The sequence below is a fragment of the Manduca sexta genome, chromosome 22 (genome assembly GCF_014839805.1).
Source record: "Manduca sexta isolate Smith_Timp_Sample1 chromosome 22, JHU_Msex_v1.0, whole genome shotgun sequence".
NCBI lineage: Eukaryota > Metazoa > Arthropoda > Insecta > Lepidoptera > Sphingidae > Manduca > Manduca sexta.
This window is the reverse complement of record NC_051136.1, coordinates 11,386,531-11,410,005: the sequence shown is the minus strand read 5'-3', so window position 1 is coordinate 11,410,005 and position 23,475 is coordinate 11,386,531. Positions and strand designations below refer to the sequence as shown.

Below are 23,475 nucleotides of genomic sequence, written 5' to 3'. Positions count from 1 at the left end.
ACACTTACAAAGATGTAGTCCATGTGTGAATGCTCCAAATACGTAGAAATTATTAGTGTCCGACACGTGACAAACATATCAATCATCATGCAATATTGAGGCACGTGGAATATTCATAATTGCAAAACACATACATTCAATATTGCGCATCTACGTTTTTAATTGTATGGCTGAATTTATTATAAATTTATATTGGTTTTAATTCTTATTTATATTTGAGAGATTATGTTCCAATTTTTGGGTTGTATATATAAGTAATGTTTTAAACTGTTCGGTCATAACATGGTAAAGACTACGCAGATTAAACGAAATACAAAATCTGAACTTAAACTTCCTTATACAAAACCTTTTATGAATTCCGTAAACTTTCCAAATCTGAGGAAGCAACCGCGCTCTTTTCAATTATGAATAAAAGGCCTGGTGCGGTGTTTTTCATCTAAAATTGTTTGTCTCCAGCCAATCGATCACAGTCATTTATAATTTATCGTTTACGCGCCGTCCGTTGTCGAATCCAAGTCGTAGGAACTGAAGAGCTTGTAAGGATCGGTTTTGAACTATACGATACCATCCCGATTAATATCCGCGATAGGGCTCTACAATTAATGCCGTTCCGTGTGTTTGTATGACGTATGTATGTACTATTTGCGTCCTGTGAATAACTTGTACTGCCTCAGAATGAAGGGACAATGCAGTAACATAAAGTACTACGTAGTTTTAACGATATCATCCCGATTAATATCCGCAATAGGGCTCTACAATTAATGTCCTTCCGTACGTATGTATGTATGTATATGTACTATTTGCGTCCTGTGAGTAACTTGCACTGCCTCAGAAAGGACCGTGCAGTATCCTATAGTACTACGGAGTTTCAAAGTTATATACAGCAAGGTAATAGTAGACCCTACACTACAATTTTAAATAAATACTATATCTGTCAAGCATTAAAATCTATCCGAAAGGTTCTTATGAACTATAAATACCAACACTGTGGCTATAAACTACAGTCGGAAATCGCAAGTCACTGATACACTTGTCTATACAGGTTTGCTTTTTAAGAAATTAGCACCTACGGATGCGCTTCAAAAATCTGCTGCGTACGGAACCGTACTTTAATGCTGCCTTCCGCTTCCAATTGACACAGTACATAGGGAAGGCTGCCTCATTCCCAATTTCATATTTGTCTTTGCATTAACTAAGCTATTATTTATTATTACGAGTTTGGTAACTGGATTTGGACATTATATTTTTATATTATAATCGATAATAATAATGCTTACTTATGATGCCTACACGACATTGCACTAAAGTTCCATGAAACTATGCCCGAAAAATACGGACCACGATGATATTGGAAGTATAATAATCTAAATTGTACTTCATTAGTTCTATTTTTTCAATAATAGAACTAATGAAGTACGATGTCTTACAAACACGAATATTAATTAGTAACGGCCATTATATTTTTCTAACATATACATATAAAAACAACTCATGTGTGCGGTGGGATGTTTCTAACAATCTTACTTGACGCATGTCGTTTACGGGCTCTTGAGTCACTCTAATGAGGATCTAGGCACACGGATACGGTAGCTAGTAATACCGATAGACGTTAGAAATTTAACTTGGTAACTACACGGAAAGATACACATCACGCATTTATCCCCGAAGGGGTATGCAGAGGCGCAACTAGGGCACCCACTTTTCGCCAAGTATGTTCCGTCCCATGATGTGATAGGGGGCGAGCCTATCGCCATATCGGGCACGAATTCCAGACTCCAGGGTGATATTAAGCAGAAAAAGACCTAAACATCACTTTACCCGACCCGGGATTCGAACTCAGGACCTCAGAGCACTGCCGTACCGCACATGCAGTACAACTACGCCACCGAGGCAGTCAACGGTAACTAAACTGACCGGTCTAAAAACTTCATCCATTTATAATATGGATATCACAAGATTTATATCACTAATAATGCTTAGCTCCTTACGAAACAAATGGCCACAGATTTTGTGGAGAACTGATTTATTAATCAAACCGGAGAAAAAGGTCTCAAGGCTAAATTATCTCCGGTGTAAAGCGTTAATCACTTAATAACTATAACCTGTATACTAACTTCATCATACTGAAGGCAGTATCGTAAATCCCTATCCAAAAACCTCACTTAAATAACAATTTCATATCTCATAAAACTGTATTAAAAATCTAATCAAACTTAAAATTCATGTACAACGTTGTCTCGGCTTAACCGTGTCCTAGAAAGTTGACCTTCATGGAACAACTAACTTAAACTGTTTCGATTGAACCCATGATCATTCCCCCTGTAAACAATTAAGGTTGTCCTTTAAAAAGCACTGTTGCGTGCAATTCCCAAGACCTCATGACCCTCTCTTTGTACCTGTTGCTCATGTCTAGAGAAAGTGATGTTCCAAAACGCGCCGCCGCCCTCTGGGTTGCAAGTGTATTAAAATTCCTCAGAATTTGGGAGTACTGATATTTTTATGAAAATGCTATAGAATTTGTCTGTATGTTAAATATACTCTTATGATATAAGCATGGATTATTTAGAATTATTTGAAACTAAAAATGTTTTGTGTACCTACACTGAGATAAAACAAAGCTCCCAAATTATGGCCATGTATTTTTTAGTTTAAAGGCATACAGGTTAGTTATCGTAGGATGTACATTGTCTACGCTGTAAATAATAAGTTAAAATTGAAATAATATTATTGTTTGACTACACGGAGACGTAAAGCTTGATATATCTAGTACGACTCTTCATGCTCCGACATTCTATAATCATTCAAATAATCTATTGATCGTGTTCTTTTAGCGTAATGAAACTATGTAGTAAAAATACTTACCTAATATTTATTAACATAGTAAACATTTTGCCCATAACAGATACATAGGACTATTCACAGGCAACAGGGGATTAACCTCAATCCGTAAATAGTTTCCGTTCAGCCCATTGTGTAGAGCATACACATAATCTCAGACATTCACCTGTACACTTAATGACACGCAATTACGACAAATCTCTGTTCTGTGTATTAGCGGTGACCCGGGAGCGACGATTATACGGGTGGATACGTTTGAAACTAGTTACGCGAAGCCGAGTTTCTCAAAACGGGGTAACGTTCGCGCAGAGCTGGCAACACCGAGGCCCCGGGCGGCGGCAGTATGCGCGAGCTCTCGGCCGCGCCGACCGCTCCTCGGCAGTGTTCATCGCTCACGTGCCTATCACACCCCTTAATTAGTCATACGTGTTTGTAAAGTGGTCTCTGGACTACCTTTCATTGTGGTAGACAATCACTGGTGTTACTTTGTGTGTGTTTGTTTTACATATGTTATTTGACCAATTTATTTTTATTGATATTTTCATGTGTCATTAACACTATTGGTATCGGGGTTAATTCGCAATAAATATTTAGCAGGTGTCGGTTTATTTAACACAACGCACAAATTGACTTGTGACTTGCGACATGAAACAAAATTATAACAAAGAAAGCAATATTATATGCGATTAAATAATTTGTAACGTAATGCATACAAGAAGCGTCGCAGTTTTCAATCACAGTTATAATGAACAAAGTTTCTTCGCCTGTCGAAGTTGCTAGACTCATACGACCTGTCATAAGATAATCATGGCTTTGCGGGTGACTTGAAAATTTAAATAAATGCGCAATCTCGCCGAGATAGCATAACCTCAGGGAGGGTTTTGCACATAACACTGTATAATGGACAAGTTATACTCAATTCCTAAGTGCTGAATATAAATCTGTTATTTATACATTTTCAAACCCTTTTGGCAATATTCAAGCCCATTTATTCCTTTCAATCGCCTACCTTACGATGCAGCACAAAGAAGCTTTATTTTAAAGTCCGCATTTAATTCCCCTTGTAATTAAAATGCTGTCAGCGGATAATTGGATTTATGATGCTCCTGTGAGCACATCTTGTGTTCTTTTTGCGAAAGTGATTCACTTTTAATTACATCTTCCTAGGTACTATGATATACGCGTAGTAAATTGGAAAATGGCATACTGGCGCCCAACGTGGTGTTAATGGGTTCTCTCATATTGTCACTGCTTTTTATATTTTAAAAGAATAATTTTGTATTTCGATAAGTTTCATGTGTCTAAGAACGAATCGTAATACTCTAAACGGTCAAGTGCCAGATGATAATTTTTCGGGTGAAAAAACACATACAGAAAAGTATAGTGTTGTAGAGTAACAAAGCGTATCTAGTAATAGATCTTTCGTACTTAATTTCATCGCCGCCCTTGTAGTTAATTTAATATGAGCTCATACGTTACACATAAGAAACGTAATATCAATATCGATGTAAAAGATCCCCATAATATCACTTTACGACTTTATATTAGCGTTATCGATATCACCAAATATTAAACGTATTCTGTTTGACATGAATGTTTGCCGATCGTAGGTGATTATTAAAATTAAGATATTGAATAAAACCTCGTTCCTTATTGCGTACTTGAAAACGAAGTAGGGCATAATTTGTTTCCAATCGATTAGAAAACGATATAAGTCATTGTAGTGGTTTGCGAAGGGTAAACAAACACCCACTTAGCGTAGTAAGCTGTAGTAGGTTTGGCGCCTACGCAGTGCGTCTACCGTCTGCGACCCCGGCCCTGCGGATAATCACCCCAGTCGGCTCGTTAATTAAAATTTGGATTGAATATGTGTTATTTTTTAATTTTGATAATACCGTTAGACACTTATTTTTCTTTTGTATATACAGGTTGAAATTTTATTTTCAGTAGTCAGTCGTTTAACAATGTATTGGGAATCTCGTTTATTAAAAATATTTGTAAAATCTTTTTATCATTTTCTGACATAAAACCACTCAAGCCTCGAATATTCCTAGAGAGTGTTTTGATCTTTATAAGCAACAGAATTGATTGGCATTAAGAACAGGTTTTGTGTAATTTGCTCATTTTATTACTGACTTCATTTTTAGGGTTTCGTGCCTCAAAAGGAATCCTTATAGGAACATTTTGTCGTCCGTCTGTCTGTCAAGACCCTTTTTCCCAGGAACGCGTCTACAGTCTCTTTCAGATGTGAAAAAAATAAACTTGTAAATCAACGCGATCGAAAGCTGTCCCCGTTTATGTCACATAATTCGCGATTTTACAAGGGGAGCAACAAATCTTAGATTCCTGAAATTTATAAAACCATAAACGTGAATTTTAATAATTAAAAAAACTAGTTTACGGAACCCTCGGTTAGCGAGACCCACTCGCACTTGCCTGGTTTTTTTTAAGTTTATGAATATAAATAATATAATGAATTGTATCGATAACTTGAAAAAAGACGTGGCCTAAAATAATCTTACAGCTGCAGCGACCACATGAAATGCAAATAATAAACAATAAGCATACTCCCAACTGTTGAAAGAAAAATAAATAACAGACAGCTTTCAACTTTAGTGAAAAGTAATCAACAATATACTTCAAATACAGAAAACAGAATATAAACACAAGAGTAAATAAGTATTGTAGTACGCGCGTAGTGAAGCGCCCACGCAGGGCGTCCACTGTCTGTGACCCGCGGCACCGAGCAGTCTCGCTTGCTCGTTAATTATAAATATTATTGTATCTCAAGATAGAGCTCACAGCGGAGTCGTGAAAATAAGCTTTGAAGTCGAATAATTTGTAATTGTTTTTGGGCGTAGTGAACATAAAGTATAAATCTAAATATTTTCTGTGAGTAAATATTTTATTCCTGATTGCCAAGGTTCTAAGGTGCTACGATAGATCTTTGGCAATGTGACGATTTAGATCAAGAGAGCGGCTTAATTATCTCAGCCATAGAAGTATAAAAAAGACAAATTTTTTATTAATATTTTTACAATTCAGATAGTACTATTACCATTAGTAGTAACAGTCACTTTACTGATACTTTTGAAAAAAGCTCTCTTACTTACATACCACTGCTTACAAAGTTAATAATCAATATTCGTTAATTATAGAAATATAAAACTCATATTTCAAGTAATAGTTGCACAACACACTCACAAAGTACATCAGAGTTTGAAGTGTCACAAGTGATGTATAAACTGTAAACATGAGTGGATTGGGGCCACCTGGTGTGTGGGCGGCGCAGAAACGGCTGGAGTCGTGGGCGAGGGCTGCCAGGGAGAGGACCTCAAGTGCCAGCAGTGGACAGAGCCACAACTCGACTGACAGCTTCGGAGATGACAAGTCTCATGGCAGCCCTAGCGTATGTTCTACTAAATATGTTTTAGTTTATGAATATTTCAGGATCTAATATTTTTTAAAACAGCTCCAGTGTTGATTTGTGGTCAGTCGACTATCCTTTGCAAAGAACCACCCTTAGGATATTAATTACACGTATTGATCTAATCATTCTGTTAATATTCAGTAAATTATGTTTATTAGGAAATATATTACCTACTATTTTTACGTGTTGTAATGTTTATTGCATTAACAAGTAGATGTGTCTCAACCTCAAACAAGTTCTGCATTGCTTGTCATGTGCGCGTGAGCAGGCTTTTTTTTTACTTATCCAAGAAGATTTATTATAACAAAGTCAATTTACGAGTCCAAGTCCAATTTTGTAACTTTTTTATCACTACCTCAAACACGTTCTGCATTGCTTGTCACGTGCGTGTGAGCAGGCTTTTGACTTATCTGAGGAATTTTACTATAAAAATAGTCAATTTACGAGTTCAAATCCAATTTTGTAACTTTTTTATCACTACCTCAAACACGTTCTGCATTGCTTGTCACGTGCGTGTGAGCAGGCTTTTGACTTATCTGAGGAGTTTTACTATAAAAAAGTCAATTTACGAGTCCAAATCCAATTTTGTAACTTTTTCTAAAAAGCTTAAAGCTGGCTTTGCCCGACGTTCCCCTAACATTACTCAATGCCTCAATCAAATACTTTACAAAAACACCTTTCTTGTTCATCTTAGTAGGTTCATGAGAAGTTTAATTTGCTTACCAATCCAGACCCCGTAAGTCTAAGAACTTGGAAGAAAATACATTAAAACTAACAGAAGCTACGAGTAAAATTTTACAAACGACGTCATTAAAGAGATTAATACGGCTGATACAACGATCTTGAGTTTTACTTATTGAACAGTTTCCGGCAATCAATCCAAAGGTTTGTAGACGTGAAATGTGCTTTTACCAAATGTGTTTTGATATTTAGTCTCAGATTCTCTACTACAATAATAAAAAAAAATGATTCTGGCAGTTTATTTTATCGGTGATGTATTTTGTAAACGAGTTCTTCTCGGTTTTCCTTCGAGTTTATCCACGAGAAAATATTGTGTAAATTTATGTATGCGATGGTTATATTAGTCAAGCTGTTATGATTTTTGTCAAGAAGTCAGAAAAAAGAACGCTGAACATAATCCGCTCTACGTGCATAAAATATCTAAACAAATGTTTAATGTTTATTTTTCGTGCAAATTTATTGGGATATAAATCCTTGTTAAAGTAAATCAACATTATATTGACAATATTTGCTTTTAGTCCACATTTACTGGCATGAAATTTGTTAAACTTTAATTTATCGATCGTAAATTATTTTCTATTCTTTACTTAGTTTGTGTTTCACAGTTTTTTTTAATATTGGGTCATAAATCATTTAGGGCCTTTTTCACAATTTCTGCATAAACGCTTTTGGCACATAAATGTATAAGCCGACCGATGTATAAGTCATACTATAATAAATTATAGTGTGACTTTTGTATTTGGTCGGCTTTTCAGGCCCTAAATCTTTTTTTATGTTTATTTCGAAACTTCGCCACAATTGTAAACCGTATTTCAAACCGCAATAAACATCATAATTGAATAAATCCAAGCTCACCACAATCTTCCTAATTTCCTACATAAAGAGTCATAGGTATCAGTATCATTTCAGCGCGCTTTGCACATAACAGGATATTGAAAATTTTATCTCACCGTTAACATTTTAATAAAGACATGAAATATGCTTTTAGAGTATTGGAGTCGTTTCTGGAAGAGTATTCCTCTAGCGGCCATGATCGTAACATTAACACTGTAAGATGGGTTATCCCTTGTTTTGATCTTTTATATGGGTCCGATGGCGGGTTATGAGCCTTAGAACTGTCTGGATATTATTGATTGTTTAGCTTTTTACGATAATGTAAGTTGTTTATGGTAACGTGGTTTCAAAGATAAAGAGTCGAAAAATGCTATGACTAAAGAAGTAAGGAATATAAGTTCTAACGAAATTACTTGTCTACCCGAAAACTAAGTAATTCTCGATTTTTTTTATCGAGCGAGTGGCAAAGTGGTCTTACTCACCGCGTCGGTAGTAGAATTTCATACATCGTGCCGATTTTAAGGCACTTTATAATCATAACCCAGATTTTCACTGCTAGACATAGGGCCTTCCCTAAAGATTTCAGATGTCAAAAGTAGCCTGCATACAAAAGAACAATCATTATCCCAGTGTAAATAAAGATATTTATAGTTTTACGTCCTAGGTTGATGAGCGTAGCGGCATTTATTTATTTATGAATTAGGTATCACAAACGCTTACTTTGAAAATGTACCAAGACACTTGAGTGAAAGAAATACAAACAAATTGAAAAAGAAAAAAGCAAAAAAAAAATATGTTGACTGCCAAAAGTTAATCATTTCCGCAGAGTCGTCGCAGTTATGTCGGCATGCTTAATTGCTTCTTCACGCTCCGCTCATATAATACTTGATAACATAATCATCAATTTTCTACGTAAATTTTTATTTCTGGTTACTAATTACCAAGAGCACCGATCCATCACACCAGGGATAACAAAGTGAAATGTGTGAAATTTAAAAACTGTAGAAATTTATCAGACCTCATATAAAAAAATAAACCCTAACAGCGTAGTACTAGAATAAGGAAGATAGAAGGAACAAAACTGGGTCGATCAAATTAGCTAATTGCTATATAATGAATGAAATAGATAACACGACAGAGCGAGATAAGCAGATTTTATCTGTCGGATATGCAAATGTGCAAAGATATAAATGGTGGATTTTTTTTGCATCAAATAACTAAAATTTTTAAATAAATTTGATGAAGAGGAGATTAAAAATTTAATAAACTGTTAGTAGTTAGTATTAGTACTTAAAGGGTCAAAAGTATTTTATTATACACAAACAGGAATGTGACTCCATTACACCTGATGGAAGTGGAGTGGAGTCCAATAGAATGTCGACTAACTAGAGAATTAACCCACGGCAGTCGTCACTATTATACCGGCCTGTTTGGACAGGATATAAACAGTCTGAACCCGGGAAAGGACAAATTCCCCTGGGTCTCAATGGCGGGTTTAAACACCTTAAAGTTGCAAGAAGGACTTCAAAATTTTTAATTATCCTTGGGCATATGGTAGGTAGAGAAACGAACTTACAAAATTAACACCATCATTGCGCAGAATTGATTGTTGATTTAGGTCACCTACTTTGCGCTGCGATAGGTTGCGGAAACTGTTGTTTGGATGTTATTTACATTGAACAATGCAATTGTGTTACCAATTGGTCAGATTATAGATTTCTTTGTTCATTTGTGAGACTGGAGAAATAGCAAACTTTTTATTGCCTTCACCTTCGATGAGAGATTACTTATTTCTCTCTAGTTGTGTGGAACGAATTCTTCTTTTTTCTTTGCCAGGTTTATTGCTGAGGTGGGCAGATAGAATTTTAAAATTAAAACAAATCAATTATTTTATTTGTACATATTTCGATTTTGATAGAAATATTCCAAAAGCTTCACTCAAATGGAGTCCTGTATTTTAACGTCACCAAATATTTCAATATATCTAAAAACAGATGACGGTTGAAATTCTCTGGGTACAAACACTGACCCAAATTTTCGATAGGAATATGCGCTGAGTCCCGCCATACATAATATCGATTTGCTTCCTTTATCCGAAATTTGGCTGAATATTATATTGATTGACACCGCTTTGGTATCGGGTTGGATTTAAAATTTTCGCTTTATACTCCATGTACTGTATGTAGGTACTGTATACATATTTATGATATTTTATATCGGAACATTAGGAGTACTGTCAATCATAAAAGTGGCTTGTAACTTGTTCATATATGAACTAAGTGTAATTTGATGTATTATGTTTAAAAGAATATTAAACACCAGCCTGAATTCTGACTTGTCGGCTAATTCTCTATAATCGGCTTATTTTATATCCTTTAATTTAATGTATATTCCATTTTTAATCAATATTTGCAGCTGTAAGAACAGTTTGATTTTTATATAAATTTAAGTTTGGTAATTTTCAGCAGTTGTAATTATGTAAAATAATTAAAGTTACAGTGAATATAGCCATTTGTAAATGTGTTGCCACGTAAACTATATTAAAAAGAAAATAATAAACCCGTTTTAAAATGTAATTGTAAAAATAAATATAAAATTTTAGTTCCTTGAAAATATTCCGTAAGAATATCCTTTATAAATACATTGTTATTCAAACGCCGTGCTTTTTTAACAGGAAATGCTGATACCCAAAGAGCAATGTCGCGTTCAGCCGCTAAGCGAGGGCAGGGTTGCCACGTCGCTGCCTCACGCGAGACTCGCTCGCACGCCCTCCATCTCGTCGCAAAGCAGCCTGGACAGCGGCACTTCCAGGGCTACCGTGAGTTATTTTTTATATTTCAATTTATTGATGTTCGAATTTCAAATTTTAGGAAACATTTTGTTTTAGTTCTCTACATATTTTATTTATTTATTTTTATTATGTATCGAATTTATTGTTATAAAATTTTATTGAAATTTGAATTTAAAATAATATTTTTTTTATACCACGACAAAGGTATACTTTTTCTTATTACTTCAAAGATTCAAAGAGCTTAAATAAACAAAACCTAATGAAAAAAATCAACATCATAACTACTTAAGTACATTTAAAAAATCATTTTAAGAATTCAGCATACTAAATTACATTTAGCATAATTTCTTTTGACCATTTTATTTGCAATCAAAAACAATTTCAAAAGCTCTCTAGAGCCATGGTATGTTTTTGCATAAATGTATTCATATTTCATTCGCAGAAAGCTTAATTGGCTTCTCTGTGTAACTGAATACAGTGGAAACTTATTAATTTACAAACTCTTTGCGCTACATTTTATTGTAATTTTTCTTTTCAGTTTAACCTTTTTAGAGTTACACAAATACAAAACAAAGGTGTAAGGATGCGTTTATAATCAATATCTAAACGAAAGCTTAGTCACTTCATATTAATTCCAATTTTAATAGAAAAAAAAAGTAGCTACGAATTGAATAAACACCCTTTTAAGAATATTTGGCAATCTGATGAAAACTGAAGATTGTTATAGTATTTTTATCATCTATATGAATACTATAGTGAGATATCGTGATAAATTACATATTTATTTAAAATGATCACATCATTCATTTAATATTTAATTCGATTTCATTTGTCGCAATATATATTGTATACATATACATTTATTCACCATTCACAGATGCACCTACCTTGTTTAACCCTGCACCACCTTAAGGTCGACTGTTAGAAAATGCTTTTGGCATTATGTCTGCCTATATAATTCTCTGTATATGAAGTGTTAGATAATAAATAAAATGATATCATGAATATTCGATTTGATGTTATCAGTCAACCATATCGCTAAGCAGTATGTACTATAGGTATAATTTATATGTCTAATAAATCCAGAATACAGTGTATGGTGGAACAAACAGAATTAATTATAATAATAATTACAAAGCATTAAACGGAACAATTTAAATAACTAGGTACATATGCAGTTTTTAAACTTAGAAATTACAATTAAATTGTTCTGAAATAAGCTATTATGACCTCAAAGACCTCGTTCATTGTAAACCGTGTCTTTGTAGCAAATTATGTCCCTTCTACAAAATAATTTCGAGACGTTTATACAAAAGTTGATATTAAAGCGGTTTGGGTTTATCGAAACTTTTGGGCTCATGCCTTTATAATAAGGATAAGAGTTGTTAATATAAGGGTAAGTATCTTTATCAAAAACAATATAAAATATGCATGCGATAGAATGTGATAAATTATTTTTCATAAAAAGATCTAAGTGAATATAAATAAAAATAACTTAATTTCTAATTTTTCGTCACTATTATTCTACATCTAGATTAATTTATTATTTATATCTATTTATTGTTTTCATTACTTACGACATATTTTTTTTATTGCTTTGAATGACGAGACGAGCTTGCCGTTCACCGGATAATAAGCGATACGACCGCCCATAAACAGTAGAAACACCATCCAACACCTTGAATTACAAAATATTGTTTGGTATTCCACTGCGCTCGCCATCCTGTGACGTCATCATTAGGTCCATTAGTTACACTTGCTACAATGTCCTTCAAACCGGAACAGAACAGTGACTACACAATGCTGCTTGGCGGCAGAAATAGACGTTTCGGTGGTGCCTACCCAGGCGGACTCTCACATATGAGAGACCTACCACCAGTGAATTTGAATTGAAATTGAAACATAATATGTTATCAAATTATGCAGTTGTTTATATATCAAGACGTCCACAAATACCATTGTTCTGCCAACCCGTCTAATTGCATGTTTGATTACTTAGTATCTTATTCCATGCCCAAATCTTAATTCTAGATCACAAGTTGCTCTAACATGTCAAAAGAAATTCAATCTCACATACGCTATCATGGAATTGAAAGCTGACGTGTCAAATGTACCAAATTCAACTTCAGAATCGGTTTAAGCGGTATTAAGTTCGCGTAATAGTTTTTGGTCACGAACTGTGACTGGTAAATATAAAATTGAATTCTACGGGGATTGGCAATTACCTATGTCACCTGCCATCTTTGTGTCGCCAGTTTTAAGTAAACTATACAATAGGAAACGTTTAATACTAAATCATTTAGGAGTATGACTGGTTTTCTTCAGATGAGGTTTAAAAAGTCTTTCATGATAGGCGACGGCTTGATTGTTCCCCTGGCATTGCCGACGTCCATGGGTGACGGTAACCACTTACGATCAGGTGGGCCGTTAGCTCGTCTGCCTTTGGAGTTGGAAACTTTCCCGCCCTCACACCTACCACTACAACTCCTGTAAGCCAGGATCAGTAGTGGCATTTTATGTCACCGAGCCCTGAAGCTTGAGTCTCATTGAACACTAATTTGTATTTATCCAACAAAGAAATTAATCAAATAGAGAGATAGGAAGGAGTTGGAAATATTAATTGTCCATTTCCCTTCATAGTAAAAGGATAGCTGCCCTGGGAGGCAATAAAAAAACTTTGAATTACAACCTTTGAGTTGTGCTTATAATTCGGATATTGCCTACGTGGGGCACAGACTTCTTTTGTCCACGAATGCTTTCTCCTTAGGTTATGTTCTGTACCAATGTCCCAAAATATAGCATGTAGCGTGAACCTGTGGAAAAATTTCACCAAACAGCTTCGATAAACCTCAAACGAAATAAGGCACAAAATTGCTTGAGGGTGAGTCGAGGTGCTTTTTAATATTATCTTAGTTTTTACTTTTACTAATATTAGAAATGCGAAAGTTCGTGAAAATGTTTGGATTTTCAGACGTTCGGTTGTTTCAATGTTTGTTAGAAGTAAACGCAGAAACCCAACGGCTTTGGATTAAATTTATATGCTGGATCAAGTCATAGATTACTTTTTATCCCGGTAAATTTCTTTCATAAGAAATAATGGGTTTATATCAATATTTTTTAAAGATAGCGCTGGCGTCATACTGATGGCGCTAAAGTCGCTTCAATATTGAGACTTTTGAACAGAAAAAGACTTTACGCGAGCGAAGCCGCGAGCAACACCTAGTTATGAATAAAATCTAAATAATTTCACTAGCCTATTTGTTGGATAAAAGCAATCATAAATGCGTACGTTTCATCTGAAACGAAGAAAATTAAACAAACATTCTCAACCCAAAATATTTTTTTTACATCTAACGTACAACCTTTGTTCAGTATGAGATGGCAAGTGAAAACAGGCGACCTAAAATAACATAGAATTCTTTTATATTGGGGTTTTGTTTGGTGGTAACCCTAATCTTATAAGACCCGGCACTAGATGTCTACTTACCTAATTCTATTCGTCTCATAATCCGCGGAAAATGGTGGGAAATGCACTGCATAGGAATGTGTTTGATGTATAATCTATACTAGTATTATAAAGAGTAAAAGTTTGTTACTTTGTATGTAAGGTATAATCTCTGGAACTACTGAACTGATTTAGAAAATTCAGTAATAGGAATGAGTGCTATAGGCTACTTTTATCCCGGGAAAATATTAATCCAAGAAGAACGTTGTCACAAGTCAGTTCAGTTATGTATAAAAGGGGCATTATGGAGCAGGATATTTGTATCTGTTCAGATAGCTATCACCGAACACAAGGCATAAAACTCGCCGTAATGACTTACGTAAGTGTCGCTTATCGGGATCAGCTCTGTAAATACAGTATTAAACAGGCCGAAATAATTGTGTTGGCTAGTGAGAGACAATCATATATCCTCAGTTGTCAGTCTTTCTGGACACTACGTTGCTTAAACGCGCAGTGAAGTCATTTTCTTCTTCGCAGTCGTACACTCTTGGCGGAGTGGTCGTGGTTATGGATTGTCTGAAAAATTTATTGCGACTTTTGCGAGTCTTCTCCATCTCTCTCTGTTCATGGCACTGCGTGTACATTCAGTAAGGGAACACCTTGCAACCGATTTAATAACATCTGTCCATTTGGGGAGTCACTTTACCGAGCCTTAAAAAAAAGGAAGTTTTGAAAAAGTTAATAGAGACTATATAGACAGTTGATTTTCCTTGAGTGTGGTTACTACCTTTCCAGGATAAAAAGCTTGCTTTCAATCAAAATACTTTCGCGTTGTAATTTTCATATTAAAGTCTTTATGTAATATTATTCAACGATCTGATAACGTCTTAACAAAGGCTTCTTATATTTTGTTAATTAATTAAGAAACTGAGGGCAGCCTCCGCGTTAATTTTAGATTTGTCATTTTCTTGACAAATAACTTTAGAATTACGAACTTTAAAGGGCTTCACATAAAATGTTATACTTTTAATACTCTGTATATAAATTCTATAGGTATAAGTTAATTAAATTCCAGAATTTAATATAGATTGTATATAACGGTAACTTCGTAATAAACAAATTAAAGGAGATTTAGGTCCAAAGAAAGTAGTCGATATCTAGGATGAAGCGAAAGCAATCCAGGGGCCATAGCCTTGGAACTATCCCAGCGATAAGTCGTCTATTCTATGCGAATGAATAGATCAGAAATAACTGCAGAAAGAAAATAGAGTAAAACGTTTACTTTCTCTCTAAGCCGCCAAGGCCTATTGCGTACATGAGTCCTATCAATGCAATGAGATTAGGTATACGTCTAGTCCCTGAAATCACTGGCCTAACAGACGATTAGTCAATGTCTCACTGTATTTAAAATGTAAAAACCGTTATTTGCCAAATCTGGCACCTAGCAAAGCGTACTAGCACATAAAGATAGTGTGAGCGGTACTGCAGGATTCAAAAGTTTAAAAATATATGGATCGCAATGCGGTGGCCGAGCACATGCAATTCCGAAAGCAATTCAGGTTTACTTAGAATCCCTCGGGATCATCCTATGCATCGAAGAAGGCAATATCAGAATTGTTAGATAATATCCATGCGAAAAAAAAATTGATACTCAATAGAAGCCTCGGCCAACGAACAACTGTGTCGGTAAACATAAGTCGCATGTCAATTTCTCCGTAAGTAAGAACTTATTCGTCATATTCAAGCATACAAGTTCTCTAAAAAAAAAAATATGTACCAACGCTTTAAACAGTGTACCTATTAACTTCTATTCTACAAAGTGACGTTGGCATTCGTAATTTACCGTATATATATAGGATAGGTATAATGCAACTACGTTTTAATCAATGATATCCAAAATTTCTAACATCAAAGCCATAAAATAAAAGAACAAAACACTGACAAACCTAACAAATAACCTATATCTTATATATTTTGACTTAGAGTCACCGCGGTTCCTCGCCCGCCATTAGAACCTTCGCGCCTGACGGTCGCACTCTCGAAGCTGGCGGTACCGGGGTACCGAGGTCCCCGTCTCCTCTACGTGCTGCATCGCTGGACGTCCGTGCCGCCCCACTGGCGCACGGTTCGTTGGCCTCGCTCGCGGACTCGCCTACGCCTTCGAGTCCGAGGCATTTGCCACCTAGATGTCTCTCGCCGCTGCTGATGCCGCCTAGGTAAGTTTATTGATGCTATTTTAATAAACAAATTGACGATCTCATTTCACAATTGAAAGGAAACACAACTACTTAAATAATAAATAGTAAATTGAAATTTTACTACATCACTCTAATAATCCAATATTCCCAAATTCTATATCAATAACTATGTACATCATCCATTTCACATAATTACACTTAAAAGTTAAAATTCTGTGCTATTTTAAAATAAACCTTGTTTTAAACTCGGTATAATTAGACCGTAATATCTTAAGTATTCTTCTGTAATGTAGAAGCGTCTAATAGCATATTAAGTACGCCACACCTCACTGGCAAGGAGTATTTATGTCACTGAGCGGCAATCTGTCTCTTCCTGTCTTGAGACTTCCTCCTTACTTTTCTTTATAATTTCAAATGCATTAAGTTCTTATACTAAAGTACTGGCATTATCGTCGTGTTATCTAACATTAATCATGAAATTTAAATTTGCTAATAATCGGTTATAAATAACATAAAGTTAGATATACATACGTACCTAGTCATTGTGCTCAGAATTAAAGCAATTAGAATATACGAGTACATACATCTTTTTCTAAAAGAAACTTAATTTGTGTACCTACATGTTTATCTTTCTTGCTTCATTTGTATTTTTTACGATAAAAATGCGCAACACCTTTTTTTTAGATTTTAGACGGATTAAGTATATATAGAAGCAAAGGAATTAAAACAAAGAGCTTTTCGTTTTATAAATAATTCAGTAACTAGACTTTAGCTCTAATAGGGATACGAAAGGTGTAATAGCTCCGAGCGCGCGCCAAGATTAGAGACGACAAACACTATCGACGGTTGAAAGGCGAATTGACTACATTTCTTTAAAAATTGTTAACTAGGTTAAAAAACAATAGAAAAAAATGCTTTTTTAAATATGTATGAAACTTTGCATCACAAAAAACAACGCTTGAGTCAATTAGCCTCTGAACCGTCAAAATAACGTATTCGGTTTTGCCAGCTCGGTCTACGGGGACACGAGAGTGCTGACTCTACCATTATTTTCCATTTTATTTTAAACCCGCTCGAGCACCTAGAGAGTCGTGTATTTTACAAGGACTGCACCTTAGTAAGTTTTATCAGTTAGGTACTATTTCAGTTATTTCATATTACTGTGACGATATTTGACACTGTGTCAGTTAGGTACTATTTCATATTACTGTGACGATATTTGACACTGAATGACGAGATGAGGTAACCCCTTAACAGATGTTAAGTAACATGAACGAACTGCTCTAAATAACAATAAAAAAACCGAATATATTTTTTTCTCTGTATCATGTACTAGTATTTTATACAGTAAATTTATTTTGAAATGAGCAACATCAGAATTTCTTGCCCGCTCTTCTCTGGTGAGAACTGCTTTCCGAACCGGTGGTACAGTAAATATTGACGGAATCTAAATAATTTATAACGTTTTACAGGTTCAAATAAATTACTTATTTCACTTTATTTCATTACTACACGATCAAAACATTCAATAAGAAAGCACGATGACGAATTGCACTCATCACCTTGAGGCAAAACATTAAGGTATTAGCTTCATAGTACCTACTTAGTTACGGTTACAATATTCTTCGACATTTAACACAGCAAACTGCTGCTCAAAGGCAATTATAGGCCTTATGGTGTTACCTTGAACCTTTCTACTCCGACAGTTATAACGAGACATGCCATATAGTAATCTTTCAGAGCTTGGAACTATTACCAATCGTTGATCAACATCAGAATTGCAAAAAAGAAACTCAATGGCAATTTAAATTCCGCGTAGCAAAATAAAATTTTCGATAACAGACATGCATGTTGGGCCACCCAAATCTATTAACGACAAACTAGGTCACCGTCGTCCACCCAGTATTCTGGTAATGAAAGCCCGAATTTCAACACATGATCGCGAAAAACAAACGCAATATATGTATGTAGTAGTAGGTATCTACCTAGTAATATTGGTTTTATTTCACTTGGGAATTAAAAGTATATTTTAATTTGATGAAATTAATTTGTGGTTTTGCTATGGCCACTGTACTTCCTAGAGGTTTCTATTGCATTTTCAGTAATAAAATATTTATTGGAGTTCACATAAAGTCCACAACTCATTTTGTAGTTTATATTTCTGTCACTAGCATTAGTTATATAATTAATACTGGCTTTCTGGTTATATGGTGTGTGAAATGCTTATGAGAAGTAGTGGAATTAACAGATAGATGATAATTAAAATTTTGTAAAATATTTTCTGATTACATAAGATATCGAATACATTAAGCCTCTATGTCGTGACTTCACATTGGCACTGGAGGATCTAATGAAACACAAAGTGGGGTCACGTGTGAATCAATCAGAACTGGGCTTGTGTCGCTAGAGTTCTAGATCGGACGGCATTCGACGCAAATTGTGACAAATTCAATTTCCGACACTCGCTGTGATACTCTGCGCCTTTTTTAGAGCGCGCTTTGCGAATGAACTTTTAATGGAGAAAAATTTAAATTGGTAGAGTTTGTCAGACATGAAATGCCTTAAATCTACACTCTTGGTGCTTTAAGTGTTATAAAATAATCAGGTGATTAGTAAGGATTTTATATAGAACATTAAATATTTTACCAATATATCTATACGTGATAACCGATAACCTTTAATAAGTATATTAATATATTATCCCACACTTTACTACCCTGAAATACCAGTTGATCATTAACATTTTGGATGAAATAAAATTACATATTCTCAAACGCATTTAATTCATCTTTATTTTATACTAATTAGTATTGTATTCCAATAACATAGAAGCCTTAGAAAATTTGAACTTAAAAATTTAACAGGCGAATAGATCGGAGCAACTCTCTGGTAGAGAGCAGCAGCGGTCTTGGGCCGTTGAGTCCAGGGGCCGGAGCCGCTATCAGCTCTCTCGGAGCTCTCCAACCTGATCTATATACCAAGCGAGAAGCACCCCTTGTCATAGAACTCGAAGGCGCTGGACCCTCGCTTGGCAGGATCCATCTGCGCTTGAAGTATGACTTTGACCGTTCTGATTTAGAGGTCCATCTTATTGAAGGTAAGTTGTAAGTTAATGGTATTTCAAAGTCGAAAAACTAACGTTGTGTTATGCTATTAAAAATAACATAAATTTTCGAGAAACTATTTAAAATCATGTTTCCCTCAATACATTTCAAGGACATATTGAAAATAGTTCTTGAACGAATGAACAGGACATGTTACAAACTAGGACATATCCGGCTACCCAGAAACTAGAACGGCTGGCAGCTTTAGGCTCCATCCCACACAAGTGCAGTAAACTGCAATAACATAACGATAACTCACAGAGCGGGAATGTTACAATGAAAAGTTTCTACTCAAAGGAAGTTTCTTCTCTTTCTATTATGGGTAATAGAAAGAAATGATCCTTTGAGTAGAAACTTTTCATATACCTAATATACCGCGTAATATAACTAAAATAAATGGTTATAATAATATATGGTTGAAATAAATACTAATCACTTGAAAAGGTTTTAATTATTGCCGTCCGTCTTTAATTTATGAATGTCTAACTTCCCAACAATAAATGCGTCTTTAAACCGAATCCAATTTTATTTTCTAATTGCTTTTAAATATATGCTGAAGCTCCTATATTTTACATAGTTTTAATGATTCCAGCGCACGATCTCGCTGGGTACGAGGCTGGTGGTTTCAACGACCCCTACGTTCGGGTCAGTCTTCTGCCCGAAGTCGACACTCGTGTACGACAGACGCCCGTACATCGGAATGAGGCCAATCCATTCTTCGACCAGCACTTCAAGTTCCCCGTGTCTCATGATGAACTCAGCGATAAGACTCTGTTACTTCAAGTCTTTGATTATGATAGGTAAGTTTTGCAAATAGGAGAAACCTATAATTTTTTTTTTTTTTTACTGTGTAGATCTCGCAAGGAGTTTTCCTATATGAAAATATGTACAGGATAAACTGGTGGGCAGTCGTGGCCTTAAAAACACGAGGCATAAATAAGGCACATAAAAAGAACTTCCCGATTTTTTTATTTAGGTTTTGGTAGAGTTAGCTACGGCGTACGAGGCTCTCATGTAAGCGAGGGCCTTTGTAGGTATAACGCAAGACCCCGGACTATTATGTTACCATATTCATGCTAATATGTACAAATAGATACGTATCTATTAAATTATTTGAATTGGGATTAATAGCATCTTTTAGCTATGCTTTCGTGCTTTATCCATGGCTGATGTGAGTATATCTATTGTGTTCCAAACAATATTTTTATCAGTTTTCGCTCATGATTTATTTCCTTTTTTAATCAATTCAATGCAACGTCTAAATTAATTAAATTTTCCCTCCGAGCTTCAGTGCTCTGTACTATTATTAATGCGGGCGCTATCGATCCCAACTCATAGCAGTCGCAGTGGTGGGTGCGAATAGTCTTGTAGAAGGCGTATAACACTATAAATGAACCTAATTTTACAACGGTCTGGAACCATGATGAAGATTGTACTAGATATTCTCGTTCTACCTCGTAAAATATGCATCGCAAGTCGAGTAAAATTGATTATCACGTCATTTGATAAATTCCTATTAAAAAATTTACGCTGCTTAGCGACATATCAAATTGAGTACTTAGATACCTTGTTACCCAGAAATGCTAGTCTTTCTTACGGAGGGTAAAGGAAATGATGACATCTATACAAGTGTCTGTAGGTTTGTCTTCGTGTTATATGGAAGTTTATTCATCGCCGATATCAACTTTCTCGCTTCCTATTTCCAGATTTTCTCGCAACGAGATAATGGGCTCTGCTAAAGTCCCACTATCCCGCGTGGAAGTGGCTGGTGGCGCAGAAGTATGGGCGGAGTTGTCTCGCGAGCGACGTCCTCCAGAGGAACTTCAAGAACTACTGCTGTCTCTCTCATATCTCCCGTCTGCCGAGAGATTAACTGTAGTTGTGCTGAAGGCTAGGAATTTGCTGCCTCCGCAAGAAGGCAAAGATGCTTTGGGTGAGTAGCTATTTACTAATTGATACCTAAGGCGTACTCAATTAAATGATTCATCTACGTTTATGAGTGGTGATTTGAAAGGAACCGGGTTCGATGCCCAAGCCAGGTAACACTTTTTGTGTGTTTGATCAAACTTTGCCACGAATTCGTACGCGACCGAATTGAAATTGTTTTAACATGCGTAAAAACGAATGCTTGCTGCGCTGATACCACATTAAAGTGAGGTATATCAGAAGAAAATTTTGATATAATTAGCGTCACTAGACAATAACCATTTCTAGATTACCAAGCCTCCTTAAGATGAACAATTTTTTTAGCTTCTATGAAAAGATTTAGATAACTGAAAATCAACTTTAAGTTAATCATGTTTCAGATGTGTATGTAAAGGTGTATTTGCTGGTTAATGGCAAGCGCGTGAAAAAGAAGAAGACTAACAGGAAAGAGATTAATAACCCGGTGTGGAACGAGGCTCTCTCTTTTAGCTTGCCGTCGACTAACCTCCAGGAAGCTTCTATAGAGGTGATTTATAGAGCGATATATCCATTGAATAACAAAGGAACTTTATAACTAAGACTTCATCGTGTGTGTCCGCCCTTTTAACGATTCTTGTAATAGATCTTTTGAACTGTACTCGGCTCTATCTTTTGATTTGTTTTTTAATTACATCCATAAAGCAGCAACAGTAGTATAGATTATAAACAAACAAGAGAACCCGAAAAAAACATATTTTTAATTAGCCAGTAAAATGTGCTTTAACTCATGACGACCAATGTCCCATCCATTATAAAAAATCTACTCACCATAACTCCTGATCATTTAAAATGTTTATCCAGGTATGCGTGGTCAGCGGTGGTAGTAGCGGCCTGGTGGTGGGGTGGTGCTGCGTGGGCGCAGCCGAGCCCGCCGCCGAGGGCCGCCACTGGGCGCAGATGGCGCACGAGCATCGCAAGGCGGTTGCCATGTGGCACACGCTCAGATAAATTAACATGACTAACATTCAGTGTGGATCTGGCTTTATTACATGTTTTAAAAGTAAATTCCCTGAGATTCCAATCTCCAGGGCTCCAGCCTAGGCGAATATTTAATTCGCAAAAACCTAATTAGGTGCGTACTGTGAATAATCCAGGCTTCGGTCGAAATGCTGCCAGAATTTAATTCGCAAATCGCACTAACTCCCAAACTTTTCTGAGGTTGTAAATTTAGTGTAGTGAATCTTTTTATATTTTATACCTATGTAGTTATCTCTGAAAAATGGCAAATATTCTTCCTTTATAGTATGAATTATACAAACGAATTAACATTTGACTATTACTTTCTTACGGCTATTGTTGTAGTTGACTTCGGGGTAGTCAAACGTTGCCGCAATTATTGAATTAAATTTGATTCCACATCCAAGTACTTATTGCGAAAGTGGTGATTTTACTATTCCCTTCAAAGGAAGGGCCAGACAAGAGCCGCTATCCCCAAGCCGGTGAGAGGCGGGAAAAATGTTCACATATAAAAAACTTAGGTGTTAATTATATCTGCTCTACAAAATAATCTAGATTCACACTTGAATGGTGTCATACAATAAATTATGTAATTAATATAATAATGTTCACGAAAATCGACTATAACACACCCTGCCTTCCTATCTATCCATATTTAGCTGTGGGTATTCTATCCTTCCCGCTCCTATTTTACCTATCTAGAGTATTTAATATAATACAGTTATGAATTTATCTTGTGAAACGCATGACAATCCATTGAACGAAATATGTTTAGTAATAAAATTGAGCTTTTGGAACACCAAACAAATCTTATGAATTGATAGAATTTTATATGAAAATGTTAATTTTTTGGAAATATTTGACAAAATCATATTAGACAAATAAAATTGTTATCTCAGTGTTAATGTTTGTACCCACAGCTATTCTATCATAGTTATATACGAATATAAATATTGTGTAGTAGACATTCATGAGAATGGATTCCTTCAGTTCGAAGGTTTTATGAAATATATCGAATTTTACTCCAAATATATACATATATATAATATACGTACATATTTTGATCTAAGTGTGTATCTGTGTGGAGGAAATTAATTTACTTTATATTTATTTACAATGTCCGAATATAAAGTGTCTATTTGTAAGATTAATTTGCGTTTTATTTAACACGT

The 23,475-nt window shown here is 35.3% G+C and overlaps 1 protein-coding gene across 1 annotated transcript; it reads left to right on the top strand.

Moving 5' to 3' along the window:
- Positions 1 to 5,980: 5,980 nt before the first annotated feature.
- Positions 5,981 to 23,454, top strand: LOC115442143 (synaptotagmin-5). Its single transcript, XM_030167119.2, has 8 exons — positions 5,981 to 6,247; positions 10,518 to 10,661; positions 16,063 to 16,295; positions 19,142 to 19,374; positions 19,974 to 20,181; positions 21,088 to 21,314; positions 21,688 to 21,833; positions 22,148 to 23,454. Exons 1-8 carry the CDS (start codon positions 6,092 to 6,094, stop codon positions 22,292 to 22,294), a joined length of 1,494 nt encoding a protein of 497 aa, XP_030022979.1. The 5' UTR covers positions 5,981 to 6,091; the 3' UTR covers positions 22,295 to 23,454.
- Positions 23,455 to 23,475: the final 21 nt, after the last annotated feature.

What these genes read in the sequence shown, in the direction of transcription:
- LOC115442143 (XM_030167119.2), top strand. Translation starts at nt 6,092, where the DNA reads ATGAGTGGATTGGGGCCACCTGGTGTGTGGGCGGCGCAGAAACGGCTG. An exon ending in GCGGCACTTCCAGGGCTACC is followed by an intron (nt 10,662 to 16,062) that starts GTGAGTTATTTT and finishes ATTTTGACTTAG; the next exon opens with AGTCACCGCGGTTCCTCGCC. An exon ending in AGAAGGCAAAGATGCTTTGG is followed by an intron (nt 21,315 to 21,687) that starts GTGAGTAGCTAT and finishes ATCATGTTTCAG; the next exon opens with ATGTGTATGTAAAGGTGTAT.